The sequence below is a fragment of the Hyperolius riggenbachi genome, chromosome 4 (assembly GCF_040937935.1).
Source record: "Hyperolius riggenbachi isolate aHypRig1 chromosome 4, aHypRig1.pri, whole genome shotgun sequence".
In the NCBI taxonomy this organism is placed as follows: domain Eukaryota; kingdom Metazoa; phylum Chordata; class Amphibia; order Anura; family Hyperoliidae; genus Hyperolius; species Hyperolius riggenbachi.
Genome location: NC_090649.1, coordinates 183,145,354 through 183,166,742, shown reverse-complemented (window position 1 = coordinate 183,166,742; position 21,389 = coordinate 183,145,354). Strand labels below are relative to the sequence as shown.

The window sequence follows — 21,389 nt, the reverse complement described above, 5'->3', positions numbered from 1 at the left end:
TAACACAGAACACCTCATCTTTCTCAGCTTCCGCACGGAATCGTGACATATCTTCCTCCTCCTGCTCTGATTCTGGCACACCACATTCAGTCAGCCGCCACCACCAAAGTGCCATCACCCCAGGGCTCAGCGTCAGTGGTGTGGAAATTTGTTTGTGTGTCTGCCTCAGATGAGAGCAATGTCATCTGTACTCTCTGCCACCGAAAATTGAGCCGTGGAAAGACCAAGACCCGCGTAGGGACAACTACCTTACGAAGGCACGTGATTACAAAGCACAAACTGCAATGGGATGACCACCTGAGGAAAAGCAGCACACAAAAGCAAAGCCACACACCGCTGTGGAAGATACCAGGTCACAATATTTTCTGAAAAAAGGCGATACCTAAACTGTACCGTGATGTTGAAAGGCAAGTGGTGACATCTCTGGCACACAGCTTTGGGTCAAGGGTCCATCTGACCACGGATGCCTTTTCTGCAAAGTATGCTCAGGCCTGCCCGAAGACTAAGTCAGTCCCCACACACAGCATCTCTGCCTGCCCCAAGAATAAATCGCTCCCCACACAGCATATCTGCCCGCAGGCCAATTGACTGCCTTCTCCGCCACCACCAACATGGTCCAGGACTCCAGGCGGATTCCTGAATGTTTAAGGCCGCTGCTAGCAGCGGCCACTATAATACATTTTCTGGTGCGTGTACATGCCTGCCTAATTTTTCTGGCTGCAGTGCAGCTGCAAGAACATAACAAAAGGCATGTATATGTGCCTATTCCCCTTCGTGATCATTACCTTTTCCGCGGTGAAGGGGCTTGCGTATCACAATGAAGCAATGACCGCCGGCTATATGAGTGTCTCGGGGGGTGGCACACCAAAGATAATAAGGTCGTTGCTTCATTGTGGACAGACCAAATTTCATCAACTGGATAGTCACTGTTGTTCTATCATTGAGCTACCACAGCCCGGCGACCACATGGGCTTGAAAACCACCAAAGCCTGCACTCTGGCTATGGTGCACACCAGTCCAGAATGGCCGTCACTACGCAAACAGTTGTTTGCGGTGCGTTACACAGTGAGTTTGGTGTGTCAGTGTGAAGCAGTACTCTATACATCAAAGGTCAGCGCAGGTTTAGAAAGTCATTGTATGTAGGGAATGGTAAATTCTTCACCACAATATATCAAATGCTCAGAGGTAGGTATCCGCCAAACATCAAAACTAGAAAAGGCTTACCAGCTCCCAACAACCCACATTATAAGGTTGTGAAATGGCTCAGGTCACAGATAACGTCCAGAGAACATCAGACGTCGTGAAGATCCAGTGGACATCCGTATGGAGGTAAAGTTTCAGGAATTTATATAGGAAAACAAAAACGGCATAGCAGTACTCTAATTACACTCCCTGAGTGATGTATACACATGCAAGATGTTTTAAAGCACTTTAGGCCTGCAATTTAGCATTCAATGTGATTTTTGCCATTAAAACGCCACTTTGCGCCTCAATTCGGATTTTTCCCGGGACTTTTGGCATGTATCCCACTCCGCCATGCTCCCCTCCAGGTGTTAGACCCCTTGAAACATCTTTTCCATCACTTTTGTGGCCAGCATAAATGTTTCTAGTTTTCAAAGTTCACCTCTCCATTGAAGTCTATTGTGGTTCGCAAAAGTTCGCGAACCGAACTTTTGCGGTAGGTTCGCGAACCGAAAATCGGAGGTTCGGGCCATCTCTAAGCTTTACAATAAACAGTGCTAACTATAAGTTAAACCCAATCATTGTATTTGCTTATTCACCCTGGTTAATACAGCATTGAGATTATGTTATTTTGCGTTCTCATTGTACGCTATCAATGATTACAAAACCTTATTTGCAAAAGTAACAGTAATATACCCTCATGGCATACATATTTATAAAGCCAAATTCATAAGGTGAAAATATAGTTATTTTCTTTTATATTCTGTCACTTTGTTTTCATTTTACAAGTCTTGGTTTTGGTACAAAATATACAAAATTTTTATTGCTTTTGATTCAGTTTGTTACTAAAAAAAATACACAAGACATAGCCCTTAACCCTAAAATCTATTCCACTAAGTATCATGGTTAAAATGTTATCCCATATGTCTTGTGTAGTTTTACTACTAATTTCCCAAATTTGATTATAATTTTGAAAATGAATTTTTAAGTTAGATTGAGTTTGTCCATACCGATTTCCTATGTGATGTGGGCCCAAGCTTTAAAACACACCAATATGTATTGTATTGAGTGATTACCATTCAACTGTGTTGGAATTTGCATGCCTGCTTTTATTAGGTGATGTTCATAGAAAAGCCTCATCCTTCTCTGATACCGTGCCCTGTCATAGCGTTCAGCTCTCTGCAGCTGTCGGCTGGGTCCCATGTTTTAATCGTGTATTACCTTGCCTTGCCTTGTATTGCTTTGTCTTGCTCCCTTGTGGACAGTTTCTGTACCTGCGTGGGCAAACTGCAAAGTCCTTCCAGACCTGTTAGTCCGGATGTAGCTTTCACTGTGTAGTGATTAGCTAGTGATTCTACTAGTTATGATCCTGTGGACGTGACTATAGCTGCGCTTGCTATTAGTTACGCTCCTTCCTGTTCTGTCTTGTTTGTGCTTGTGTGGAAGTTTGCTATCGCTGGGGCAGCGATTGGATTGGCAAACATTCCTTCCTGTCTGTCTGTTCTTGTCTATTCAGTGTGGTGGACATCAGATGCTCAGTACTGCGGTCGCACTGAGCAACTATTGTGTCTCGTTTATTATGGCGGTTATCGGAAGCTCAGAGCTGCGGTCGCACTGAGCAACCAATGTGTCTTGTTAGCTGGCAAGCATTCCGTCTGTCTGTCTGTTGTCTGTCTTTGTTACTCAGTGCGGTGGACATCAGATGCTCAGTGCTGCGGTGTCATTGAGCAAGCATTGTGTCTTGTTAGCTGGCAAGCATTCCGTCTGTCTGTCTGTTGTCTGTCTTTGTTACTCAGTGTTGTGGATATCAGATGCTCAGGGCTGCGGTCTCACTGAGCAACTATTGTTTCTCGTTTATTGTGGCGGTTATCGGAAGCTCAGAGCTGCGGTGCTCTGAACAATCTTGCTCTCTAGTCTGTAGCTCCTGTAGAGCTGACAGCTGCCTGCTCACTACCTTGCTGTATCATCATAGCTGTGATCTGTGTAGTCTCCTCCACTAGCGCATCCTGCACTACTACAGCCTCCTTGTTTTGCCTCGTGAGCTCTGGTAGTACTCATCTTCCCAGCATCAGTCTCTATACCTTGCACACTGAAGTCCTGTGGGGTAACCGTAGTCGGGTAGGTATACTGGCCTCCTGTTCACCCAGGGGCTTGGCGTATAGGTGAAGGGCTTGGTATTAGATTGGGGTATAGAGACTAGTGCTGATCGAACATCCAGATATTCGGGCTCGGGTCGGCTCGGCCGAACATGGTCCGGATGTTCGGGATATTCGGCCGAACACCGAGCCTAATAGAAGTCAATGGGGACCTGAGCATGCCTGCTTTGCAGGCCTGAAAAAACTTGCAAAATGAGGGAAACTTCTGCAAAATGGGTTGGAAAAAGTGTGTGTGTGTGTGTGTGTGGGGGGGGGAGGGGCATTTACACATAGATCTTAGGCTCTGAATAAAAGCAGGGACTCATGTTTGTAGAGCAGTGCTTGCACTGAAAGTACTGTTTTTTTCAACAATAAGCAACAGTAAAATTCAATAAACTGTGTTTTTTTATGGGCACAACTGTTCCCAGCTGGCATTGAAACTGGGACCAAATATGATGGTACAGTGGCTGCTGGCAGTGGTGAGGCAGGTGAACTGTGGCTGGCAACAAAAAAGATGGGCACGGTGGCTGCTGGGAGTGCCTGCCGGCAGTGGTGAGGCAGGTGCACTGTGGCTGGCCTGGCAACAAAAACAATGGGCACAGTGGCTGCTGGCAGTGGACTGGCAGTGCCTGCTGGCAGTGGTGAGGCAGGGGCACTGTGGCTGCTGCCAATGCCTGGCAGTGGTGAGGCAGGGGCTCTGTGGCTGCTGCTGGCAGTGGTGAGGCTGGGGCACTGTGGCTGCTGCTGGCAGTGGTGGTGAGGCTGGGGCACTGTGGCTGGCCTGGCTGGCAGTGCTGGCACATAACCGCTAGCTCTGTCTCCTACCTACCCCAAGCTAAACCCCCATGTGAATGGCAGAGCCAGCGCGCGTGCAGGTATTTATATACCCGAACCACGTGACCCACTCGGCCAATCACAACTATGGTCACAGCCAGCTAGGCTGTGTGACCATAGCTGTGGAAAAAGCATCGTCGCAGCTTATTGGCTGCCTGCAAAGGCGCCAATAAGCGAGGGGAGGAGACCGAACAGTGCGGCCGAGCACCAAGCGGTGCTCGGCTGTGCTCGACCTGAACCCGCCAATGTTCGGGGAATAACAAACAGTGCCGAGCACTGTTTGATCAACACTAATAGAGACTGAAGGAAGACAAGAGATCTGCCAGGCCCAACTTCGTAGCAACTCCTCTCAGTGTATTCTGGGAGACCAGGTATATTTTCTACTGTCTTCTGAGTTATCAGTAAACAAACATTCTGCAGAAATCACATGACAGGACTAAAGATGATGCCAGCTGTGATAACATTCATAATGTAAATCGGAGTGAGGAAAGATTTTACATTATTTGGATAAGCTCTGAGTAAATAATTAAAAAATAACTTTATTCATTATTCCATTTTCACTGTAGTTCCTCTTTAAACCTTAAAGTGAGAAAAAAATTGAACACAGCCAAGTTCTAAGTAGGACTGGGACTCTACATACACATGTGGAGTCCCAGTCATACATGTATCGCATGATGTCACATATCACTTCAGGTACCATGTCTGAATGCGGTCAAATAAATCAAATAATACTGCTTTCAGTTTAGGATGAAATCCACTAGCCAATAAATGTTATTAGAGTTTGTTCTTTTATTAGAACCTACAACTGTTCACAAACCACTGCCAAGCAACAACCAGTGGACAGAATAAGACTGTAATCACTGGAGAGACCTGAGAACTCTTCTAATCAAAAGCTCTGTTGAACTCTGCTGAAGACATGTAAATGCAATTGTGGGCTGCAACTGTTGTTACTGAGGCTGTGTTTTTTTCTCAGTTGTGCTATAGTATAGTGTATTTGATTTATGAATGAGGTGAGGCAGCATATGTGGAAAACTTCTGGAAATGATGTACATTGTAGATATACATCCAGACTGTAAAACAAGCTAGTTGACAGAGAGAGGCATTCTAACAGGTGACACATCTGGTAGCTTTAAGTATGGTCAATGAGAAGGTGGCTCTGAAGAGCCGAGTACCACTTTGATAACAATGTTTACCGCAATAGCATCACATGGTGGCATCCTATTGTGCCCACATCCCAGGCATGCCACTAATTTGCTAATATTGTATCAGCTTCATGATAAATGAGGTTTATTCACTACCTGTAAAATAGAGATCAGCTGACAAGGCCAGTTTACCAAACATGTCCAGGAACCATTTACAAAGGTATCTGATATACAAGCGTGCATCCATAGTATCAGTCCAATTAAAATTGCCTGAGTCCAGATTTTTAACTTCTCTTTCTATAACAGAGACTATAATTGAATCATGAATGCTGTTATGGGGACTATCATTATCTGAATATTTTGCCAGTCATATACCAGTCATCATCAATATAATGAGCATTATTCATTCTGCTGTCAGCTGTGCTGTGGTTTGTGCACTGAGCTGGGAAAGGCTGAGAGACTCTGGTGTAGCAGCACAACGGAAGCATAGAGGTAATGTGACATGATTCCTCTGACACAGCATGTAAGCCAGCTGTACAAGGAGCCACAGTCATCTCTTCCAGTCCATACTGTGCTCTTGAGACACTACGGCGTCCCAGTGGGATAGGGGTTTCTATAGAAACATGTCAGTGCCTGATGCAGAAGCACCCAGGTGATAGAATATGCTTTTCTCTACACAAGCATTAATTAGAGGCCTGTTACCTTCACAAGAGGCAAACTCTTTCGTGGAGCTAAAGCAGCTGATCTACTTTCCTCACTTACCTTCCTTTCAAGCATATTAATCTAGGCAGTTTAATGACATATAACACTTGGATAAATCCTTGGTGGTTGACATTTGGAGCTGATGACCAGGATTTGGACTTAGCAATCTGTCTGTGTTATATTCTCTGAGCTGATGGTAGTATTCCGAGAAGCAATGTGGATGTCGCCAGTAGCACACAGGCAGTCATTTAGCCTTCCTATCCAGACTAACCTACAGAGCAGCCACAGACGGTACATAAGGTGAGAGGTGCTTCTTCATACTGATTAACTTTTAATTTGCTTATAGCGGTCGACAATAAGTTTGGCAATAGATGGAAAACTATGTATAATACAGATGTCATGGAAATTTGCACTGACTACAGGAGGGACAGCCACTTGGCCTATCAAAGCTTGCAACTGTTGTTTAATTAACCAGCTACTGATTAATTGATCAGGAACCTCGGGATTTGATACTCTCAGTTTCTTTCACTTCTTTCTAATTTTTCATCTTCAGTTTAAAATACATTTTCAGCGGTCCGGAATTGAAAAAGTACAAAAAAAAAAGTCACTGCGAAAGTACTTTTCAAAATTTTGCTTAGCTGGTGGCTTAAAATGCATATTAATAAGATGTGAAATATCACTTAGGAGACAACATAGGAGAAAAAGTTAATTTGACCGGACCCTATGGCCTTTTTTTCGATTCACATTGGGCCCAATCCAATTCACTTTTTCTCCTAGAAGATAATTTTTCAATCTTCTGTTTAAAATAACTTTTTTTTTTAAAGCGGAATATAACCCTGCATTTCAACTTTGCTCTAAAACATTATTTACAGCATATTATATGCAAAAAGCATTTTTTTTTTACTAGACCAGCATTGGAAGGGTTAAACACAGAGGTTTTAAGTTCCGTGCAGACATTCAGATGGTTACATTCTATTTAGTTAGTGTGTAACTGTTTATCAATAGATACATCTCTTTGGCTGTCCTCCAAGCTCCTTCTCAGTCTGCATGGGGGACAAGGGGTTAAAAAGTTTCAGGAGGGGGGACCCAGAATAATTTAAAAAAAAAAAATTCCCACACTACTTTTTTCGTTCGAAATTTTCTCAAAAACTATAAGGTCTTTTTGAAAACTGTTTTTCCTCTTGTAGCCAGTGCCACTGGGGGCCCCTACAGGCTCTGGGGCCCTGGAGCAATTGCCTCCTTTGCCTCTATGGTAGCGCAGGCCCTGTAGTTAATATTAAATATACAGTATTAGGATTTGTGTTGTTTCACAGAATCATATTTTGTGGGCTATAGTTGATGTTTCATGAGTTGTTTATAGCCAAGCCATAAGGAAAGCTTGATGAAGCCATTGACCTGCCCCTTCATGTCTCCTCAATGACTCAGAGGCACAAGAACATGTTAGCAAATCTCAAGAAGGCCTCATTAGCACCACTCAGCAGTCTATAGACTATCAGCCCAGTCCTAAGCAAAGCTGGTATTGTTAAAGCTTTGAGCAGGGCCGGTTCTAGACTTTTTGCTGCCTGAGGCAAACTTGTGAGGATGCCTCCCCACCTCCTGATTTGGAATGATTGCACAATACCCGAATATTTACTCTGCTTCATTTAATTGTTCTCACGTGACATGCTGCCACTCAACACAATAGCACATTGGCTGGCTGTGAAAAAAAGAGCCCTTAAAAGAGCTTGGTCCTTAGATAGAGAACATTTACTTTATAGTAGAACGAGGGGGGACTGTAATTCCGAGGCACCCAGAAAGGGAGCTGTCCTTAGGATTCCCACACCCTACGGTAGCCACTGGGAATCTCTTAAAGAAATTTTGACAAGACACTGGCCAGTCTTGACGGCCTCAGAGGACATAAAAGCCCTAGTTGGCGAATACCCTCATTTGGCCGCTAAGAGAGCTGTGTCACTTAAGAACCAGTTGGTTCAAAGTGAGTTTAAACGGAGCACAACCATTACATGGCTTGGAAAAGCTACTCCCCACGGTATGTATCGATGTGGGCACTGCCAGGTGTGCCCCTTCGTAGACCGAACTGGAACCTTTCGTGATTCCCTTGGCCAGAGAACCTACAGGATTGATTCCTTCATAAACTGTGCCACTGAGGGGGTTGTTTATATGCTCACCTGTGCTTGCGGTATGCATTACATAGGGAAGACGACGCGCCCCTTGCGAGCTAGGATAGGTGAGCATATGCGCAATGCGAAGGATGAGGAATATACAACCCCCCTGGCGCAACATTATAAAGATTACATGGAGGCGATCTTGTGGGTTCAAAGGTCAAGGGAATCTATAAACTCAATATTTCCTCTCGCAGGGGAGACTTTGACAGGGTTCTTAAGCGGAAGGAGTGTGGCTGGATTTTTAGGCTTCGCACTTTGGCCCCGGTTGGGCACAATGCGGACTTTGGGCTTCAGTGTTTTTTGTAGAGGTCTGTGTTTTGCCTGTAAGCCACACTCCCCCTTTTACGCTGGGATGTGTCTTGTCTCCACTGCGTAAGAGAGGAACGTTTATGCAGGGGAACTTTGGTTCCCTGTACTACTTCTAAATGGGAGGGGAGTTTGTCTGCCGTGGGGTAAATTCAGTGTTTGGCTTGTGCGCCCGTTTATTCTTTGAGGCATGGAAATTATTGATGTGCGCTGGCCTGCTGACCCTCTTTTAGATTATTAAATTAAGAGCCTAGCCTTCCAATAACCTTTCTGCTACTCTTTGAAACTCCGTGACATTTGCTAACTTCTTGACAGGTCTAAACCGCCCCTAAGGCGGAGCTATAAGGTTGTGGGGATAAATACAACTGTTTGACATGGGTTGGCCACACCCTGAGGAAGCACGCATGCGCGAAACCGGTCCGTGGGCGGAGCTTGAGGATCTGATACGCTACCTATGGGAATCCGCTTGGCCACAGGTGTGGATGGTGATGTGCCCGCGAGATGAGATCTTGTATCCTCGCTGAGAGCTCAATCCCCTCCTAACGGACCAGCGTCCTTTTAGCTGGAACAGCAGTTGCCATCTGCCACAGAATACTTACATGCAAGCGAGGAAGATACGGAAAGGCTTGGAGTGGTCCGGACTTTGGCACGCAGCTTGGCTGGACTGAAAAATCCATGAGGCAGGTAATCAAACATACATGCGGACTTGCCCCTGCCTGTGGTGACATAACGCAGCTTCAGCTTATTACGCTTCATGCTATATGCTTCTGCCGACCCTCCTCTTTGCTTTGCTGTTGCACCCTGAATGACATCTCAGCGTGAGTCTGCGAGTGGGACTCACACCACATATTACACTGCAAGAATCCTTTTTGAATGAACTTGCTCGTTAAAGTTTTATGTCATGTGCCATTTATCTTCCCTGTGATACAATTGCTTGTGCCCGGACTTTTCCAGCTGGATTATTAAATTGGCCTTTTTCCCATTGTGTAGTTCTTTATTATAAGTGATCCTCGCTCCATGGACATTTGGGTTTTATTTGTGGGTGGGTGGGTTTTGTACTGAGCTTTCTGACATCCAATTTTGTATTTGTATTTTTATTCTTTTTTGCGATAATAAAGTGACGATTTTTCATGCCATTTACATCCTTGATTAACAACACACCTGATTTGGGAAGAATACACAATTATTACCCTCTCGGAGGAAAAATAGCAGTAAAATATAACTTTTAATTCATGTTTCTAAAAGGATCAAATACAAATACTACTAATAGTGAATACGTGTAACAATTGGGTTGGTAGGTACGGGTAGTTAGTCATATCGACAAGCCTGCTAATGCTGGGGAGGGGAAGTCAGTATGGGTCCTAGGTGGAGGGAGAGGTCCCTGTGGGTGCTAGGTTGAGAAAGAGGTCACTGAGAATGCTGGGGGGGGGGGGGAGAGGTCACTGCTGTCAGAGAGACACTATCTTACCTGCCCCCACACAGCTGTGGGGATGGTTACACTAGGATTCCTGTATGGTACCTCTTTACTCCAAAGTGCCCCAGATGGGGAGGAGCTTCCTGAGGGTGTGGGAAGGGGCAGAGCTCATCGTGGCCGGAGGCGGAGCTTAGTTTGTACAGCCAAAGGGGCCTTTTTATAGTAATTTAGAGGGGGGGTTGCTTGGGCACCCTGAGCCCCCCCCCCCCCCGCACGTGCCTGGGATTTGGACTGGTTAGGTAGGCCCAATAATACAAGAACGAGGCGGTCATTTGAAAGGAGCACATGATCATGTAGAATACACTAGGGAAGGGAGGACGCTGTCAAAGGCTTACAATTTAAGGGTGTACAGTAGCAATATGTATTAAGTACAACAGCTACCAATAAATACCAATTTGTAATTGCTGGATCCAGTCATTTTTAATTGAAGAATAAATAATCGCTTGCATTCGGCTGTGTTTTAAACACTGCCAGGTGATTGCTTTTGGAGAAAATTTAAAAGACATATTTTGACGACAAACGGCGATCTCAACCAAGGGATGCAGAGACTTGGAGGACAGGAAGGAGAATGGCTGCCGGCATCTGGATCCCTCAGGAGGTGAGTGAAAATGCCTGCTACACGCTATGCTCTGCACAGTCCTGACAGTGGTTTTTACGAGTCATGCTCGGGGTTACTACTCCTGGCTTGTTTTTCCACCCCGAGCCTGACTCATGACAACTGCCAAGGAGGTAAAACACGGTAAAAAGTTACAACAGTGTAAAAACAACCACCTGTGATGACAGCTGTTTCATGTGTTACCACAACTCCTCAGGACAATCAGGCTAACCCTTCCTATCCACATTCACCTATATACCTGGGAGGGGGGGAAAACCCTCCAAGGGTAGTGCTTTACACATCAACCTTTTAGGTCAGGGAAATACATACAAATACAATAAGGTAAAATCCACAAACATTATCATCTACAAAAAGTTGAAATTTAATTTCTATCATTAAACCCCTAATTGCCCAAAGCGTTAATCAAAGATTACGGCTGCCTCTTTCTGTAACAGCAATGCATCTTGTGAACCCCCTCTCTGTACCCCTATCATTTTCAGGAGGCCTGCTACTTGCAAACAATTAGCTTCTCCCCATGGCCCTCATTAACATGTTCAATCATGTGATGTCCACCCACGCCATTTATCCACCCTTTATGTTGTAGGAATCTGTCCTTAAGTGGCTGGGTGGTCTTCTTCCATGTAGAATCTCCCTTGTGAGATATGAGTAAACACATCCTCCCAGTATTTACTAAGGGATGGACATTGCCAGATCATGTGCCACTACTCTGCTGCATATAAATGACTCCTGGGGCAGGAGTCCATTGGGGTTTTGGGTTACATTATGGTGGTTATCCTTTGTATAATTGTATGTATTCATTGTCCAGCACTGCATAAGATGTTGGCGCTTTATAAATACAATCAATAATAATCAGACACCATCTTCACTATCCTGATAGCTAACATATGTCACTGTAAAGTGCAGACTAAGTCTGTATTTAATAAGAGTCTTATGTTTTATGTGATGAAATTACTCCATGATAAATTCAACTGTAAAGTTTCAGACCAGCTTCCACTTTCCTATACTCAAAGCCAGGGCTGGTTCTCTCGTGAAGCAAGGTGAAACATTTGCATCAGGCGCAGAGATTACAGGGGCAGCATATTTATACTGTATTTACATTTACAGCATGCAGTCAGAGTAGGAGGAGAAGCGAGAGGAGAGCGAGTGAGGTGAAGAGGTCATCATGCGGGAGAAGCAGCTTGTTGTGCTGTGTGAAGAGTCTGATAGTGAGTGAGGAGGGGGGAGGCAGGCGAGCAGCAGTGTTTCATTTGGTTTGCACAGCAGAAGGGAGAAGGTGGCACTGCTGTCCTGACTGAGGAGGAATGGAGGACGGCCGACTGGCTGAGGGTGAGCAGTTTGTTTGTCACAGACTCACAGCCAGCCAATGTGCTATTGTGTTGAGTGGCAGCATGTCACGTGAGAACATTAAATGAAGCAGAGTAAATATTCGGGTGCTGTGCAATCATTCCAAATCAGGAGGTGTGTGTGTGTGTGTGTGTGTGGGGGGGGGCATCCTCACAAGTTTGCCTCAGCCAGCAAAAAGTCTAGAACCGGCCCTGCTCAAAGCTTTAACCACTTGAGGACCCGCCCTTTACCCCCCCTTAAGGACCAGCGTTATTTTTTGTGATCTGTGCTGGGTGGGCTCTGCAGCCCCCAGCACAGATCAGCCGGCACACAGAGCGATCAGATCGCCCCCCCCCTTTTTTTCCCCCTATGGGGATGATGTGCAGGGGGGGTCTGATCGCTCCTCCTGTCTGGCATGTTGCGGGGGGGGCACCTCAAAGCCCCCCTCCGCGGCGAAATTCCCCCCTCCCTCTCCTATCTGCTCATTCCCGGTGATCGGGGCTGCACAGGACGCTATCCGTCCTGTGCAGCCAGTGACAGGCTGTCCCCTGTCACATGGCGGCGATCCCCGGCCGCTGATTGGCCGGGGATCGCCGATCTGCCTTACGGCGCTGCTGCGCAGCAGCGCCGTACAATGTAAACAAAGCGGATTATTTCCGCTTGTGTTTACATTTAGCCTGCGAGCCGCGATCGGCGGCCCGCAGGCTATTCACGGAGCCCCCCGCCGTGAATTGACAGGAAGCAGCCGCTCACGCGAGCGGCTGCTTCCTGATTAATCAGTCTGCTGATTAATCAGCCTGCTGCTGGCGACGCAATACTGCGTCGCTGGTCCTGCAGCTACCACTTTGCCGACGCGCGGTATGAGTGCGCGGTCGGCAAGTGGTTAACAATACCAGCTTTGCTTATGACTGGGTTGATAGTCTATAGACTGCTGAGTGGTGCTAATGAGGCCTTCTTGAGATTTGCTAACATGTTCTTGTTCATTGAGGAGACATGAAGGGGCAGGTCAATGGCTTCATCAAGGTTAAGCTTTCCTTATGGCCTGGCTATAAACAACTCATGAAACATCCACTAAAGCCCACAAAACATGATTCTGTGAAACAACACAAATCCTAATACTGTATATTTAATATTAACTATTACATTGACAATACATGAGCTGATCTGAGCTGATGCCTTTTAAGCCACCACCAAGCATGAAAAAATTTGGAATAATTTTGACAGTAGTTTTTCACCTACTTTTTCAATTGCAGAGTGCTGAACAGTTATTTTAAACAAAAGATGAAAGATTATGTCCTAGGGGAAAACTTAGGAGAAAAAGTGAATTGGATTGGACCCAGTGTCAGTATCCCGATTCAGGCCCTTACGCAATTCACTTTTTCTCCTAAGTTTTCTCCTAGGAAATAATTTTCATCTTTTTTTTTACAAGGAGATAATTTTTTATCTTATGTTTAAATTAACTTTTCAGCAGCCTGAATTAAAAAAAAAGTACCAAAAGTAGTACTGTTATTTTCTTGCTGGCTGATGGCTTAAAAGGCGTTTTATTGATAAGGGCGTCAATTCACCAGAGGTTACCAACCTATTTATCTCTTGGGAGGTAATTTACCTCCTGTGATATCTCCAAATAGCAATTCTCCAGAAGTATAGGGGAAAATATCGACAGAGAGAAATGCAAGAGATAAATGTGAGATAAGTATGAGATAAATAAGTGATAGTTAGTAGTTAGTTTTTCTCCAAATCACAATTCACCAGGGAAGAAAGGGGGTGTGGCCATTCGTTAATTTTTCATCTCTTTATCCCCTGAATGAACCTGGAGATATCATGGTTTTCACACAGCAGCTGCTGCTGTGGAAGATGGAGCCTTTTGAGCTTACTCTGTTAGGCCTGGTGCACACCAAAAACCGCTAGCAGATCCGCAAAATGCTAGCAGATTTTGAAACGCTTTTTCTTATTTTTCTGTAGCGTTTTAGCTAGCATTTTGCGGTTTTGTGAAGCGTTTTTGGTGTAGTAGATTTCCTGTATTGTTACAGTAAAGCTGTTACTGAACAGCTACTGTAACAAAAAACGCCTGGCAAACCGCTCTGAAGTGCCGTTTTTCAGAGCGGTTTGCGTTTTTCCTATACTTAACATTGAGGCAGAAACGCCTCCGCAATCCAAAATCTGCAGCAGCCCAGGAGTATGCGTTTCTGCAAAACGCCTCCCGCTCTGGTGTGCACCAGCCCATTGAAATACATTACCCAAGCGTATCCGCAGCCGCAAGCGGATCGCAAAACGCAGCCGAAATGCTCTGGTGTGCACTAGGCCTTAGAGCTTGCTTCTATTATGAGGAGACGAAGGCGCAGGAGGAGGGTCTGTTTAATCGCCCCTCGTATTTTTCGTGAGAGAACAGTTCTTGATAATTTTACTGAGACAGAGGTGGTGAAGAAGTTCAGACTCACTCGTGATATGATTTATGATATGATCCGGCAGTAAAAGGCAGGAATACTCTGGTCAGGTAGTGGTAAAACTCCGCCTCCTACCCACAATGCTTCACTTTCAAGCTTACAGAGAGGAAAAGTATCCCATGTAAATCATTAATACCGATTACCTAACTCTCTGCTTTCTCACACTTTCCTCATGCATATCTCTCCATTATCCCCTGCTATCGAACACTTTTCTCTCTGTCCTCTCACACTGGTGAATTGACTCCAGAGTGTTAAAATACCTCATGAGATAAACTACCTACCTTTTTTCTCTTAGTAAATCCTCTCTGGTGAATTGACGCCAAGGTGTGAAAATATAACTTGGTAATAAGGCCTGGTCCAATTCACTTTTTCCCTAAGTTTTCTCCTAGGTGATATTTTCACATCTTACCTATAAAATGCCTTTTAAGCACCGGGAAGCAAGGAAATACTAAGGAGAATTTTGACTTTACGTTTTCTCCTACATTTTGGTACTTTTTTGATTTAAAAAAAAAGTTATTTTAAACAGAAGATGAAAAATTATCTCCTAGGAGAAAAAGTGAATTGGATTGGGCCCAATGTAAATCGAATAAGGGCCATCGGGTCCGGTCAAATTAACTTTTTCTCCTATGTTGTCTCCTAAGTGATATTTCACATCTTATTAATATGCATTTTAAGCCACCAGCTATACAAAATTTTGAAAAGTACTTTTGCAGTGACCTTTTTTTTGTACTTTTTCAATTCCGGACTGCTAAAAATGTATTTTAAACTGAAGATGAAAAATTAGAAAGAAGTGAAAGAAACAGAGTATCAAATCCCGAGGTTCCTGATCAATTAATCAGTAGCTGGTTGATTAAACAACAGAATTACCCCATTATAGCCAGATGTACCCCCAGGATTAGCGCTGGCACCCCCCATTATAGCCAAATGTGCCCCAAGTATTTGGTTATTGCTCCCCCAGGTGCCCAGATGTGCCAAATTATTAAATTCCCCCTCCCCTTAGTTAAACAGATGTCCCCCAGTAAATATGTACCCCCCCCTTTTACATATCCTCCCCCTGCCCATAACTGATAGTCAGATCCCCCCCCCCCCCCCCCCATCAGGCAGCCCCCTCCTTGCACAAATCATAAAAAAAAAATCCTCCAGTAAGCAGCCTCAGTCACCTTACGTTGTTCCTGCAACTATCCTGAAGTCCGAGCCTCCAATCCCCGCTCTGCTCTCAGCCGCGTAATGCCAGTTACCCGGGTCCCAGCTTGATGACGTCATCAAGCCGGGACCCGGGTAGTCGGCAATACGCGGCTGAATGCAGAGCGGGGAACGGAGGCTCGAGCTTCAGGATAGTCGCAGGAACAAGGTAAGGTGAGTGAGGCTGCTTGCTGGAGGATTTTCTTTAATGATTTCTGCACGGAGAGGGACAGATGAATGATCGCTGCAGTTGACTACTGCAGCGATCGTTCATAGGAGGGGGGTGGACTACTTGGCTACAAAGGAACATGTTCCCTTTCACCAATTAGTAATGCAGCTGAAAGTGCTGGGGGGTGCACTCTGAAGCGCACCTGATCGTGCACAGCAGGGCTGCAAGCAAGTCAGTATATCTACGTCATGGTGGCTTGGAGGGTGCCACAGATGACATAGATATACTGTAGCAGTGGAAAAAGTGATTAATAAGGGGCTCAGTCCACACTAAGAAACACAACCCCAAACCGTTATTCCCTGACCTTTACATATGACATCCACCAAATATTTCTTCACCAAATCAGACTCCCAGATGGTGATGGCTGGTCATCATGATGATGATGATGGTGATGGCAGATCAGACTCCCAGATGGTGATGCCTGATTCTTTTGTCTACTCTTCCTGAGATCATTGGTAGCATATGTGACAACTCCCTAGATGACACTTGGCATTGCATAGTGTACGCAGCTTCAATAGCTCATGAAGAACAGGTCTTGTGCAAGTGTTATTTTCAATGACAGTTTACCACTCAGGATTGATGACATTTATTAGTAATGCGCATCAACATTTGGAAGTCCTGGTGTGTGAGCTTGGGTGGCCGCTTCATGATTGCTCTTAGACCTTTCCACTTTACAAAATAGATTTAACAGAAGACTTTGGTAAATCTAGCAGAGAGGACATTTGATGAACTGACCTCTTTTTGGAAAGGAAGGAATTTACAATAGAGCCAGGCTGAAAGTCACTAGGCTCTTCTGTATCACTCTTTCTAGTGCAAACATTTGTTTAGTGAAATTGTGAGTTTGTATGATTTTATGCTGTTACCGGATGGTTGCTGATAGCAACATCCACTGAGTATAAGAACTGGCCATTACTTTTTTCGGCATCTGTATGTCAATGTGGATTTCTAATTTGACATGCAGATGCTGGCTGAAACAAGAGGATGCCAGAGATCATGCATAAACCCGTTTACAACGGAAGGCCTATTCTTCATTATTGAATGTGTTAATGGTAGTAGTCATTGCGAGGAGGTGTGAATTTCCTTTAAAGAATTTATGATGATGTGGTAAATAAACACCCTGATCTCTGCTTAAGAAAATTACAGTATCTATATCCATAAAAGATTAACCAGTAAGATGACACATTTCATAGGAACCTCACAGCATGCAAACAGTGCTTGATACATGATAGCCAATGGGTAAACATAACACAAAGAATTATTTGCAAATTGTGACATAATAAGATAAACATGTGTATGTACAGTGCAAAATATTAATAACCAGGCTGTTTTACTTATTTTATTTTGCTGCCTGAAAGAGCTAATTTTTAGGCATGCAAGTGACAGCTTCTGTCTTGTTGGTACCTGTTCGGGAATATAGTAATCATCACTGATAAACAAATTACAGCCATAAAAGTTTTCCTGGCAGAATACAACTTCTGAGAACAGAGGGAGATAGAAAAAGGTCAATAGTTCATGTATTTTCATTTAGAGACACTTAATAGGATGCCACTGAGCAGAGACAACAACACAATCATTCTACTTTGTAAATATTTAAATATAAAATAAAACCATGGGCTATCTAAAAAAGTAATGTTTAGGATGTAGAAGGTTAAATACAATTGTTTATCTAATTAGTTTATTTTCATCTCAGGTTCACTTTCACAAATGCTATAAAGAGAAGGTCAACATTTGCCATTAAAACATTAATAAAGATGTTCAATTCAATACTAATTATTATTTTAACTGAATGCGACAGGTACACTGCAACAATTCTGTTACTATCCAAATCTTATCCACTGTAGATTCATCTATATGCATTTGTGTATATGTTTATAGGTTACCTCGGTATATGGAGCATTCTGCTACGTTAGTTTGCGTAGTCAGGATGCTTCAAGATGCTAAAGACTCTTGATCGAGTTATGCAACGTCTTTTACTCCTTTTTTAGTCTAGATCTGCTAAGGTCATAATTATATATTGGAGGGCCCATTCAGGGTCTACTGGATCTAATAGACTATCTATGTATAACCACTGTTCCACTTCCTTGTATGCCCATGGTCATGATAATGGGTATACATGGTCCCTTTTGTAGGTGATAAGTATCGTGGTTGTAACTCAACTCTTGTACTGCCTGACATACATTGTTCATTGCATGAGTTATAGGATTGTTATTTTCAGTGATCCACTGTGTTTATGTCTAACTAAACATACTCTTCCACCTTTTGTATACGGTGTACAGTTTTTTGTTTTATTTTATTTGTGATGGTGAAATTTATTTAAACAATTATTTAAAAATAAATAAATAATATTAATAAAATATAAAGTGTCCACTAGACATGTCACCCTCTTATTTTGGAAGCTACAATTATTTTTTCCTGACTAGAAACACCTTTTATGTTTTGCAGTTACATTTACTGTATTTACCACTCTTTTGGGTAATAAACTCCCGAAACAGAACAAATAGGCGACAGGAAATTTGAGTGCACCATGCGCCGCCATAGGCTGTAATGTGAATTGTGGCTATATCGGCGCTCAGAAGGTAATATGGATTGAATGGCAGAGTTTGTAACCACGTGTGTCAGTAGTTGCCACATGGTGCAGTTTCTGGGTAAAAGGAAGCCACCTCATGTAACGTCTAGTGCAGGGGTAGGGAACCTATGGCTTGGGAGCCAGATATGGCTCTTTTGATGGCTACATCTGGCTCACAGACAAATCAGTAGTGGTTGATTAACTAAGCTACACTGCTCAAGCAGCGCAGCTTAGTGTGGCAGCGCAAATACAATTTTCAAAGTAGGCATGCTACTGCTGTAGCATGCATTGCTAACTTTTTTGAAAGACTATCATGCACTACTAACTTACTCACTCTCCCCCCAAAACTAACAGCCGCTCCAATTGTCCCACTCTGGATCCTGTCAGGTACAGTAACTTTGTAGGACGAGATCACCGCACTCAATCTCGTCCTACAAAGTGAATCAACCCCCAAATCAGCTAGCTAATTGTACAAGCCGTTAGTCGGTATTTCTCCTGTCTGGGAAATTGCTCACGTTGCTAAAACTCAAGAGAAGCTGAAGACGTGGCTGACATTTCTGCTGCCCCGCGGATCCACTTATATACACAGCACCATGGCAAAAGGGATGTGAGCCCTCTGCTGTACATGTGCACTGTCCCAGTTTGAAACATATTGTATGGCTCTCACAGAATTACATTTGAAAATATGTGGCGTTTATGACTCTCTCAGCCAAAAAGGTTCCTGACCCCTGGCCTAGTGAGTGGTTGCTGCTTGCTCAGATGCTTATAAAGATAACGGCCCCCAATGCCATACTGAATGCTTGCAGCTGATTACAAGTGCTCCGTAGTTCTATGGGAGCAATAGTTAGGAAGTGTTATGCTCTACTGTCAACTGCTCATGTGAATTGGGCACAAGACCTCTCAGCAACCAGAGACAATGGCCACATGCAATTCACTTTTTCTCCTGACTTTTCACCTAGGTGGTATTTTTAAGCTTGTCAATAAAATGCCTTTTAATTTACCAGAAAGCAAGAAAATACTCAAAATAATTTTGATATTAGTTTACTTTTTGGTACTATTTTAGTTGAAAAGTGCTGGAAAGTTATTTTAAATCGAAGATGAAAAATAATCTCCCAGGAGAAAACTCAGGCGAAAAAGTGAATTGCATATGGTCCAATGTGCCTATTGCCAAATAAACTACAGCAGGACATCCTGGCTCAGTGTGCCACAGAATCACTACCCATAAAAGATGAAGGTCACATATCCCTGCACAGTATAGGGTGATGTTTCTTTTCTTACTGTACACTCTGCAGGTGCCTGCAAACTATTGCAAGACTAGTATTCCATATCAATGCATATCAAAAGAAAGAATAAAGCAACCGGCACTGCGGTCCCCAGCATCATTTTCTCAGAACACGTCAAGACATGATGGCGCTGAACCAGCAGCCTCGGCACATAGGTCCACTCTTTTGTCTCTGTTTTTGTCTTTATTTCTTTCTTTTTTTTTTGGTGTATCAAAGGTCTCTCATGCCTGTGATGCACACTAGACACGAGCACACAGCCTCCGCTTACATCTGACCACAGCGAGCCTGCACTGCCTGATACAGCTGCCTGCCACCGCCATCAACCTCTGGCCACCCACGTGGAGGACTGACTCCCGGGGCTCACATTCCTGGATCTCGGGACCAACACTGGGGATTACGTTCTCTCCCTGGAGCCTTGCTCTCACTGCTGCTTGCCTTGATCTCTGCGGTGACGACTGTCAAGGACCTCCGACACCACTGAGGAGACACATGCGGGAACACTGCCAGGGACACCCGAACCCCACAAGATGAGCCCTGCTGCTGTATCAGACCGCCGCCGCGAACAAAAAGGAGCCAACCTCTGCTACCAATAGTGGGCAGCCAGACCTACCCCTCCTGATGTGCCGACTACCTACAGCAGGCAGACAGCCTCCTGCAAGCCCCGCTCTGGCACGATAGGCCCCCCACTTGGCCTGGGGGAAACGGAGTTCACGCAAACCCCAGCTGTTTCACGGGGCTACCTCCTCTGCCCAACTCCACCGACACTGAAGTTCCTTCAGGGCTTAGGTCACTGCAGCTGCAGCTGAAGGCTGCAATAGGTCCAGATGCAGCCTGCCCCACACGGCAGCTGCCAGCACTCCACGGATCTCACTTGTTTTTTCACATCTGGCCTCACCATCCCAAAAGGGCCCCTGACTGAAGCTCACCTGGACCATCAGACTGCTGACCATCAAGGGTAAGGGCCTCACCTTCTCTTCCCCAACAGTGGGTCTACCTCCCTGCCACCCCCACCTGAACTTACGGTACATATGCAGGCCTCTGGGCCAATCCTGCTGCTCAAAATCTGTGTCATGCCATTTCTGCTGATGTGCCTAGCTTGCATGCACACCCCCTGCATCTTTGCTGCTCCTGTTTTGCCAACACTGCCACCAGCTGAATCTGAACCTTCTGTACTTTTGCACTACTCTGCTGACGGGTTTACCTGCCTGCTTGTGCCAAAACTGCCTGCTGCTCTTGCTTCACCAACTCCGTTTTCGGCTGAACTTTATTGTGTACTCTGCTGTACTCTTTCCTTTGCACTACTGTCCGACGACCGGTCTTGCCTGTCTGTTCTCTGCTGATCTTTGTGGGCTGAAATTTTTGATGCGACTCCAGTACGTGAATGGTACCGGTATGCCGTGCCCCTTGCCCTCACGCCTGGGGCCATGGTCTGTCCACGCCACTTCCTCCTGCGCGCACTACTAACACCAGAGCACAGCTTCTACGGTGGGAACTGCGCGGTCCCCCACCTCCTGAAGCCAAGTCCCTAACCAAAATGGTCTGGAATCACATCTGGCAAATCTTGGACCCAGCCCTGGGACGATGCGCAGGTCAGTGGCGGAGAGGATGTCGTGCAGGAGCCCGGGCAAGACTAAAAGGCTTATGTTCAGCCATCCCTTCGGTCCTCTTAGCTAATGTCCAATCCCTCCCTAACAAACTGGACAAACTGGGCCTCCTCTATAAAAGGAGAGACCTCGACAGATACACCCCAACCCTCTGCTTCACAGAAACATGGCTGCATGAGGACATCCCAGAGAATGCCCTCCTTCT

The 21,389-nt window shown here is 44.8% G+C and overlaps 1 protein-coding gene across 5 annotated transcripts in view; it reads left to right on the top strand.

Annotated features, from left to right (window-relative positions):
- Positions 1–21,389, top strand: part of KCNMB3 (potassium calcium-activated channel subfamily M regulatory beta subunit 3) — a 43,846-nt gene that overhangs the window by 10,081 nt on the left and 12,376 nt on the right. For 2 of the 5 annotated variants that reach the window (XM_068279299.1, XM_068279298.1), the window contains exon 1: positions 6,011–6,295. The exons of 1 other annotated variant lie outside the window; for it this stretch is intronic. In XM_068279299.1, coding sequence (XP_068135400.1) covers positions 6,189–6,295 — 107 coding nt within the window. In that variant the 5' untranslated portion in view covers positions 6,011–6,188. Of the gene's footprint in view, positions 1–6,010; positions 6,296–18,238; positions 18,308–21,389 lie in introns of those variants that run through there. 2 more of the 5 variants (XM_068279300.1, XM_068279302.1) reach the window with 2 other exon arrangements.